The 9327-nt window shown below is 43.0% G+C and overlaps 3 protein-coding genes across 3 annotated transcripts; all 3 read right to left on the reverse strand.

Moving 5' to 3' along the window:
* Positions 1–722: 722 nt before the first annotated feature.
* On the reverse strand, positions 723–1279 carry F5891DRAFT_917619 (uncharacterized protein; the record flags this gene model as incomplete). The annotated part of the gene is made up of 3 exons (XM_041373736.1): positions 723–951; positions 996–1103; positions 1149–1279. Coding segments are annotated over 3 exons (468 nt in total), but the record flags the coding sequence as incomplete, so codon positions are not given.
* Positions 1280–1907: 628 nt separating this feature from the next.
* On the reverse strand, positions 1908–2561 carry F5891DRAFT_978472 (uncharacterized protein; the record flags this gene model as incomplete). The annotated part of the gene is made up of 3 exons (XM_041376797.1): positions 1908–2022; positions 2110–2282; positions 2325–2561. 3 exons carry the CDS (start codon positions 2559–2561, stop codon positions 1908–1910), a joined length of 525 nt encoding a protein of 174 aa, XP_041228133.1.
* A 5812-nt stretch (positions 2562–8373) lies between these two features.
* On the reverse strand, positions 8374–9327 carry F5891DRAFT_948633 (uncharacterized protein; the record flags this gene model as incomplete). The annotated part of the gene is made up of 1 exon (XM_041374820.1): positions 8374–9327. The coding sequence occupies one exon, from the start codon at positions 9325–9327 to the stop codon at positions 8374–8376; it is 954 nt and encodes a 317-aa protein (XP_041228134.1).

The following is a 9327-nucleotide window of genomic DNA, read 5'->3' on the forward strand; positions in this document are numbered from 1 at the left end:
CTGTGGATGTATCCACTGACCAGTTAATTTTTAACCGAACATTGGTTACCGCCTTTCCTGTTTCTGTTCTAGGTCTCAAACCGCTATGCATCAGTTTTTTGGTGAAATTTCATGTAAATGAGTAGAATAGAACACAGCCCTTTTTGAATACTTGTGGTTTGTTTGACAAACACCTGTTGTTTATCTTTATCTTTCTTGGTCGTAATACAACGTAATACATTGTCTGCAAAGCTTTTCGCAAATGGTATTCTGCTTTGCTTCTGATTCTGATGCTGTGGCTATATGCAAGGCTGCTGCTAAATCCAACGATCTGAAGATGCTGAATGCTGCTAAAATCCTATGTGTCTTTGGTTCGAAATCGCTCTGTTCACCAAGATGAGCTAGTGCTAGAGCTGAGATGAGAGACCGCTGCTGCAAAGGAATGAATGTGCTACTACAGGAACCATGTGCATGTGTGTATTGTCTGACTAAGCTGTGGGAACCTCCGAAAGCCTAAATTTCCGCAAGCCTAGTCTAAGTCTCCGAAAGCCTAAGTCTCTGTACCCTTGTCCTGGGACCCCTGGTCCATCGGAGTTGAAGTCCTCGCATGCAATATCGCCTGGATAGAGATAGGTGGGCCACAAGGCAGCGGTTACCTTCAATGACCCGCTATCGAATTTGCTCTTCATCCTGTAGTACCTACCGTTAATACAATTGACTGAAAAAAAAAGAACATACCTGTGCGGATCCTTGATGTAGTCGGTCAGATATTTAGCTGGACAAAGCATTTTGCCCAGCTGGGTGTGGTTGAACCCCATTTGGGCACGACTCTTGCTGTTGTCAGCTATTGGAGGGCGGACAAGATCTTTGTTGGGGTTTGGGGCTGCATATGAGCCCATGCGTGACCTGAGGCGACTTGCATCCTCGGAGTGTGTGTGATTTATCATATTTTGCATCTGTAAATAGTTAGCTCTGATTACTATAATTGAAACTGACGCACCTCGCTGATGAGTTACATGAGCTCCTCGCATTTTTTCCTCTGGCCAATCAGAGTCCCAAGATAAGGGGCATGTTCCATGACATGTTTGAACATCCACTTGTACCGCACACAAGTGAGTTCATCACTAAAAACAATATTAGTGCGCATATATGTGGTCATATATGCTCACCAGTCATCCAGAATCTTCTTCTGGGCGGCCTTGATTTGCTCTTCTTCTTGTTCATCTCCGTCCTTGGCTGCTTCTTCCTGCTCTAAAAGTAGACATACCTGGATCACCTGCTTGAGATCACAGAACATGTCTAGGCCGCGTGGGATCCAGCGTGCAACATTGACACATTGCTCCTGCGGCATAAGGACTTTATTATGCGATCTTCTAGAATTTTGTTAATTTGATGTTTGGAATGAATACGAAATCTCTCACCTGTTTGCCTTTTTACTCTTCTTTTTGATCATTACAGGGCTAGTATGTCTCCTATATGCTGCAGGTGAGTGCTGATCAGAACAATGGATACTATGTTGTCACTTACCTGGCCTTTTTGGACTTATGTCCATCCTTATTGGATGATTTAGACGTGTGTGACATGTCCCTTCCACATTTGCTAGGTACCCGAGGGGGTGGTGTGCTAGGAGGAGTACTGATTGTGGAATATTTGGAGCTCATCGATGAAGAGCTAGATCCCAAAGATCCAGATGAGGAAGCGGACGAAATTGAGTCAGAGTGTTTGCGCCGAGCCATGGTGTTGGAGAGAGAAAGAGAGATAAGATTACACAATATTCAATGCATTATTGATATGTGTTATTGATAATTGTTTGTTTATATAGACCTATTAATAACATATTAGATTCATATGATGCGACACGCAAATACAAAGTAACATTTGAGCAAGGTCTCGTAATATACATGTAGTACACTAAGAAAAATGAAGTGTTACACAATCTCCTCATCTGAGGAGTCCAAGTCTGGTGTTTCTGTTCTTGCCTTGACATAATAACTCCACAGCACAGTAGGATTTGCAGGATCAGGATTGGGATTCCCAGCGCACCTGGTGAGAAGGTCACAAGGAGACGCAACAACTGGCCTTGAGAAAGGTCACTGAATTAAAATTCCAAATGAAATACTAACAACTTACTGCCATTCTGGATCGATCACGGCAAGATTTTCATCCTCTGTGTCTTCGGTTTTCATCTCCACGTCATTCCTACCCTCCTCCACATCTTCAGTTTCCAGCTCTGAGACACCCGAATCCATTTCAGATTCTGTGTCAGAATCTGCGCCCTGTTGATGTATGTGAAAGACTATTTTCTAAGACAATGATTAGATTAGTTTTCAAATGAAAAAAAATACCTTGGGACCTGGAGAATCTAGATTGAGATTAAAGCAGTAAGTATTGTCCAAAGAGACTGCATTCTGGATATCAACGAATATGACATCCCTGAAGACATTTACCACAGATGTCCAGGCTTCGTTGGCAGTAACATTAGACATTGATAATTTAATGTTGATAAAGATAGCAACCGACACAAAAGTTTCATACAATCGGCCAGGAGAACCCGGCAGAGACTGAATTTGAAAATCAACCATGATTGTATGTTATATGTTATATGTTATTACTTACGATCACATGCCCTTACTTTTGATCGTATGTTGATCAGGTAAATCTCAAACTTAGGAAACTCTTGGGCTAACTTCATATGCATAGGTCCCACCTCTTCCCTGGTGTAATTATCCCAGGGAGGATTCACATACCACTCGGATGGAATTCCAGTGATTCTATCTCTTGAAACTTGAGGTGCGTTCTGTCAATTTTGGATATGTAGTGCATCTTTCTAGCTACTCGTATACTATTTTCAATTCAAATACATATGGTTTTATATATCCTTGCCTGACTCATAAGTTCTGAAACATTCCCTGGTTCTGGCACCCCATGCGCTGCGATCTCAGCTGTCTAGCTTGTGCTTCAACATTTAGTTCGCGCAAACAGCTATCAGCCCATACAAGCCAGTGCGCATACAATTTCTCCCTTACTGATCAAATTTTCAGTCAGAAATGCAAGTTGGAGAAGAAGAAGAAAAGAAAAGACAAGAGAGCTTGTCATGACAAGTCTCCCAATCGTGTTCCTGAAGAGGTTGTAGTTCCCAATCAGCAAGATGTCATGTCTTTTGATCGGGAAGACGATGTATGTATTAATTTGATTTATCAAGTCGGGTTGTGCTAACTACACATTTGCTAGATTGAAATGGGCCGTACACCATCCCCTACACCTACACCTATTATGTCCAAGTGCTCTGGCTGAACAATCTGCATGTCCACTCGCTTCGCAGACTTCCTGCCAGGGTCTGCAACTCACCTTGCCCATATGCCACTCTCCGATCGTCAGCAACATTTACATCACAAAGATGTCATAGTGGATCAACATATGGACCTCCAGCCTCATATGCCATCCCCACAGCAATCAGAGCACGATGACCTGCCCCTTTTTATCCCCTTCGAGACCAAACCTAACAAAGCAGGCCTCTACCGTATTTATCCCACCCGCCCTAGTGTACTCCCCAATGAAAACACCCTCAAAAATTTTACCGATGCTCCCATGCTTGCAGGAAGTGATCAGCTTCCTGACTCAAGTCGCATCACTGAAGTTTTGTCATCTAAGGAGATCGGTCAAGATGATCTCTACGCAGCTTTCTCGAACCCTACTTCTGGCCTACTCATGGCCTATCATTACTCTGGGACCGGCCAGCAGTCCATCGCCAAGCTACAATGTCTTACCAGTTTCATCAGTAATCCGCTATTTGATCGCAGCAATGCTCTTTCATTTTCCCATACCTGGGAATCAAAGAATATTGATTCATACTTGCATGACAAGTCTAATCCGTTCCGTGAGGAATATGGCTGGTGCAGATCTGCCATCAAGATCAGGCTACCTAAAGAGGGTAAGAAGTGGAATACTGAGACTGAAGCTCCAGAGCTCGAAATCCCCAGAGTCTATCATCACTCAATCACTGACATCATTGAGTCTGTTTTCCAGGATGACATTGCGAAAACTTACAATATGACACTGTATCGCGAGTCCTGGAAATCTCCGGACAGTTGCGATGTCGAGATCTTCTCAGAAGCATACTCCAGCACCAAAATGGTGGAGACATCAATGATCCGCTTTGTGAAGCCAGAGATGACCTCAAGTGCATCGTCGCATCACTTATGTTCTGGTCTGATGCTACCCATCTGGCGAATTTTGGCGATGCTTCACTCTGGCCTTTTTATTTATATTTTGGCAACCAGTCAAAGTATACTCGAGGCAAACCGACTGCCTCCATGTGTCATCATGTTGCTTACATTCCTTCAGTAAGTTCCTTATTTTTGTCTACCATGAATACACCCAACTCTAAACCGATCTTCAGTTGCCCGATGATCTGCAAGATCAGTATAGGGCTATTTTTGGTGAGCCATGTACAAATCAGGTCTACACGCATTGCAAGCGTGAGCTGATGCAAGCCATATGGGCTCTACTACTAGACAAGGACTTTATGCATGCTTATGAGTATGGTATGGTAATCAAATGTGCTGATGGGATCACTCGTAGAGTGTTTCCTCAATTCTTTACATACTCAGCCAACTATCCAGAGAAGTAATATTAATTCATTCTTGGACGCATGCATATTAATGCTTCTCAGAGTTATTCTCATAGGTATCAAGAATCTTGGACAATGCCTTTGTCCACGCTGTCTCACAAAGAAGGACGAGGTTCCATTGATGGGAACAAAGGTGGATATGAAACATCGCATCAAGCGTATGTGGAAGGACGACAGGATACACTGCCAAGAGGTCGATGACACACAAGTGCTCATTTTTCAGGTGGGTGCACCTGTTGATGTTCGTACATTGACTGACTTCTTACTAATTGATGATATTTGATACATAGAATTCATTTTCTGACAAGCTATCACCTTACGGATTCAATCATTTTCGCATGTTCGTGATCAATGAACTTCACGAATTTGAAATTGGTGTGTGGAAGGCCCAATTCACACATTTAATGCACATTTTGCATGCAGTCGGTGGAGATGCTGTCCAAAAACTGAATGAACGGTATGTATTCTAAATTTTTCCATACATCTACTAACAGATCTCAATAGATATCGTGCTACGCCAACCTTTGGTAGAGGCACAATAAGAAAATTTAATTCAAATGCATCCGCAATGAAACGCCTAGCTGTGAGAGATTTTGAGGATCTTCTGCAGGTAAGTGTCAGTTCCAAGTTCCTCGATATGGTTATTGATGATCTGGTTTTATTTTTAGTGTGTGCTTCCTGTCTTCGAGGGCTTACTGCCAGACAGCGATAATATGATGGTTCTAGACCTTCTGTTAGATCTGGCGACTTGGCATGGCTTCATGAAGCTGCACATGCACACCAAGGACACCGTAAACTTTTTCGACACTGCCACAGCTGTTCTAGGGCAGACCATATGAAAATTCGCTTGTACAACATGTAAGGTTTACTATACAACAGAACTACCTCATGAGTACGCAACATGTGAACAATGGGAAGCTATGTTAGCTTCCAAGCTTACCAAAACAGACCCGAAAGGCAAGGGCAAGGCAGTTCCATTCGATCCAAAGCACAAGAAACTCAATCTCAAGACCTATAAGTACCACGCATTGGGAGATTACCTGGATACAATCCGACAGTTTGGAACTACCAATAGTTTCAGCACGCAGCCAGTAAGTTTTAATTTGAAATTTGAATGCATTTGTAAATACAAATTGATTATACTAACTGAAAATCTACTAGGGTGAACTTCAGCATCAGCGTGTAAAACACTGGTATCCGAAAATGCCCAAAGGCAAGAAGAACACCGTGTCAAGTATGACATGGATAGAGACCCAGGAATGACTGTTTGGAAAGATTGTCAAGGCATGGACTACACTGGCATCAAGAGAAGCTGAAGCCGGATCACAGCGCCGCCAATGAGAACACACGTCTCCAGCCGATCATCACCATATTTCCAAATATGCCAGAACCTCGTATGACCTTACCAAATGGCTCAGTGAACTACCAGAGGACAATCTAGCAGTAGTGGTGCGTCTTTTTTCAAAACCTTTCATAGTTACTTCATTTGATGTGAGGAATAGGATTTTATTCCAAAACTCAAGGACCACCTACTCTCACATCTTCAAGGAATCGAATATACAGGAGATGAACTGAATTTTACTGATGAAGAACACGCACAGATCTTGATCGCTAACAACAAACTCCACAAGCACAGTATCCTCCGGATCAACTACACTACCTATGATTTATGACAAGAGCAAGACTCACTCAACCCATGTACCCGTGCCGACATCATGGTTTTGTCGCATGAGACCAATGACAATCGACACCCCTATTGGTATGGACGGATCATCTGGATCTTCCATGTCAATGTTTGGGACCACAATGACGCCTCCATGGAGAAACTGTGCTGGATGGACTTTTTATTCATGCGATGGTTTGGACGCGATGCAAATTTCTGATCTGGTTGGTCTGCAAAATGATTGCCTCACATTGGCTTTCTTAGAAGTGAGGATCCCAGCGCATTCGGCTTTCTGGACCCTGACATCATCATTCGAGGTGTTCATCTTATTCCGACATTTGCATTGGGCAAGACCAAAGAACTCCTTCCTATTTCATTTGCTCGACATGATGCCAATCTACATCAAGATTGGTCTTATTTCTATGTAAACATGTGAGTCTATCATATGTATCTAAGGCTAATTAATTCATGCATATATTACTAGGTCTGTAGATAGAGACATGTTTATGTGTTACCAAGGGGGTGGTGTTGGCCACAAAGTTTCCCGCGAGTGGGATGCCTTTTTACAGAGTGATGGGGTGCAGGTGGTGGATGAGGCAGAAGAACAGGAGGACAAAGATGGGGAGGATGAGGAGGATGAGGATGAGGGAGAGATCGAGGCAGATGAAGAATCAGATGAAGACAATCCTGATAGGATTGAGGTGGACGAGGGAGAGGAGTTGGATGAAGACTTCTTGGCAGCAGAAGGGTATGGCACTTTGTAGTTTCAAGTATTATACAATCTTTTTTGATCCAGTCCATTGCTCAATCATTGATCTGTTGTTAATATGATCACTCTTGACTTAAACGGAAAGTTTGTTCCAATATGTGTTTTCATGATATAATATCATTGGCAGCTTACAAGTACAATACAATGTTCTTACCACCCTATGACTACAATATAATACTCTTACCACCTTATAACTACAATATAATGTTGCTGCTACTATATTTCACCTGCACTAAGGGTTATGTAAGGGTGGCGACGTGTTTATAATATGTCATGTTTGTATGATGCATGCATACATGCGTCATAATACTCGAATGTTTTCACAATTCCTAATCAGGTAATGTTAGGTGTTGTGACATTTGAAGAGTTTTGCTGATGAATGTATGATGACTATGTACTTGTTTATGGTTTTGATCCTTGCTTTCATTCTTATCTATTCTACCACTGCAGTAATATCTATTAGTTTCTTCCTTCTGGAACTTTGCCGGAACCTCCAGATCTATCTTAGGGTGTCGCTGACATTGGAATGAAAGCCCTTGTGATCACAGAATCGTCTTTATTCTTCGACCCCTATTACTGTAGTATTTCACTTGATTCAGCACCACCTGTTACATGTGACACACTACATCATTTCGTCACCTTGGCATTTGAGGGTATGACACATGACAATGCAGAAAATTTCGGCAAAAGTTAATTTCGACTACACAACAGCAAGACAGAGCATACTGAGATAAAGACAAAAGCATAGAATTTTCTGCTGTCTGTGACACTTTATAGGAATTTGTCAATTTTTGATGTGACCTGTGACAAGTGTCAAATTTCAACCCGGCAGAATGGCTTGTGACATGTGACAGACAAATCAATGAAATACTACTCTATGTCTCGGTTTGCAAAACAAAGGAAGGGCTTGATTGGTAATCTTGCATTCAGTAAAGACAGTGGGTAATGAGTAGCTAAGGCTAGGGCAAAGGCAGTCAATATGATATAATGATTGGGCAAGGTTTATCTAGACCTTCAACTGAAACACTCCAAATATAGGGTTAAATAAAGCCGATTCCCCTGCAATTAGGAGCGAAATGACACAGAAGGCATTAGCTTGACCCCAAATATTAGGAGTATCGCGGGTACTCATGACTTAGGATGGCATTGCATATCTCGTGAAAGGTTCTAAGACCGGTTGGTCTTGTAAGTATGGTGCCAGAATGACGGTGTGCTTTCGAAGGTAGAGCACAAAAGCATCTGAGCTCCACCTCCCCATCGTCTTAACAGTGTCAAATGGGACACCACAAAGTAGATATTCTAGCGTGCCACCTATGTGGATCCCATGACCTTTTAAATCCCCCTGTCCCAAGTGAGTATCGCCTCCTTTAAACACTTGAGAAACGTGCTGCGAGTGAGAACGCGCAGACCCAAGACATGTCTCCAGCTGAAGAGCGCGTCCGAAGTAGAAGGGTTATTGACATGAAGGTGATTGGTGAGAGCTGCGAGAGGGTCAACAAGACCAGATTGTGTAGCCCAGTACACATCTTCTCCAATGGGGGACATCTTAGTCCGCAGTAAGTGAAAGACTGTGACATTGAAGCCATGACGATCTACGTTGTGATGAATGTCACCGACAGTGATGTGCTTTTGATGATCGAAGCCTTTTAACGACGGTACAGTGAACTCACCCGTCTGTGCAATAGTGAAAAAGGAAGTTGTCAAGCATGCATACACTGCTGCGTGTAGAGGCATTGAAAGGTCTAAGTTAGAGCATAGTGCTAGCAACAATGCGACAGTGAAGGGCGTGTGTTTGGTGTGGGATGAGGACAGAGGTGCAAGGGATTTAGCACCTTCTAGTGTTAAAGATGCTTGGGCTTGGTCAATGGACCAAGGCAAGCTGTGTAGCAAATGCCAGGCTCGAATGCTGTAGAAATAACTCTCTAAAGTCTTTCCTGAGTGCATACCAGTGCACACGGCCAAAAAACTTAGCACTAGGATAGAAGACGCCAGGCATCTTTGACTCTCTGGAATGTTGCGCAAATTGCAAAACACATGGAAGACGAGCAACCCCGATCCATAGCATTCATGAGTGTTGGGTGCGTGAGAGTGAGTGATGACTACCAAAATGCGATCTATGTCGCTGTCCGTTAAAGGCACAAGGCACCCAGTATGATCCATGCAGTGACTGAGAAGCGATGGGTACCCAAATTGAAGATGATCCCGCGCTAAACAATGCGGATGAAGAGCAGATGGAAGGGGGGTGAGAGATGTAAGATAAGGGCGAGGTTGCGCAGTAGTTGTCAT

Source organism: Suillus fuscotomentosus (genome assembly GCF_016647785.1).
Source record: "Suillus fuscotomentosus strain FC203 chromosome Unknown F5891scaffold_16, whole genome shotgun sequence".
Taxonomy (NCBI): Eukaryota; Fungi; Basidiomycota; class Agaricomycetes; order Boletales; family Suillaceae; genus Suillus; species Suillus fuscotomentosus.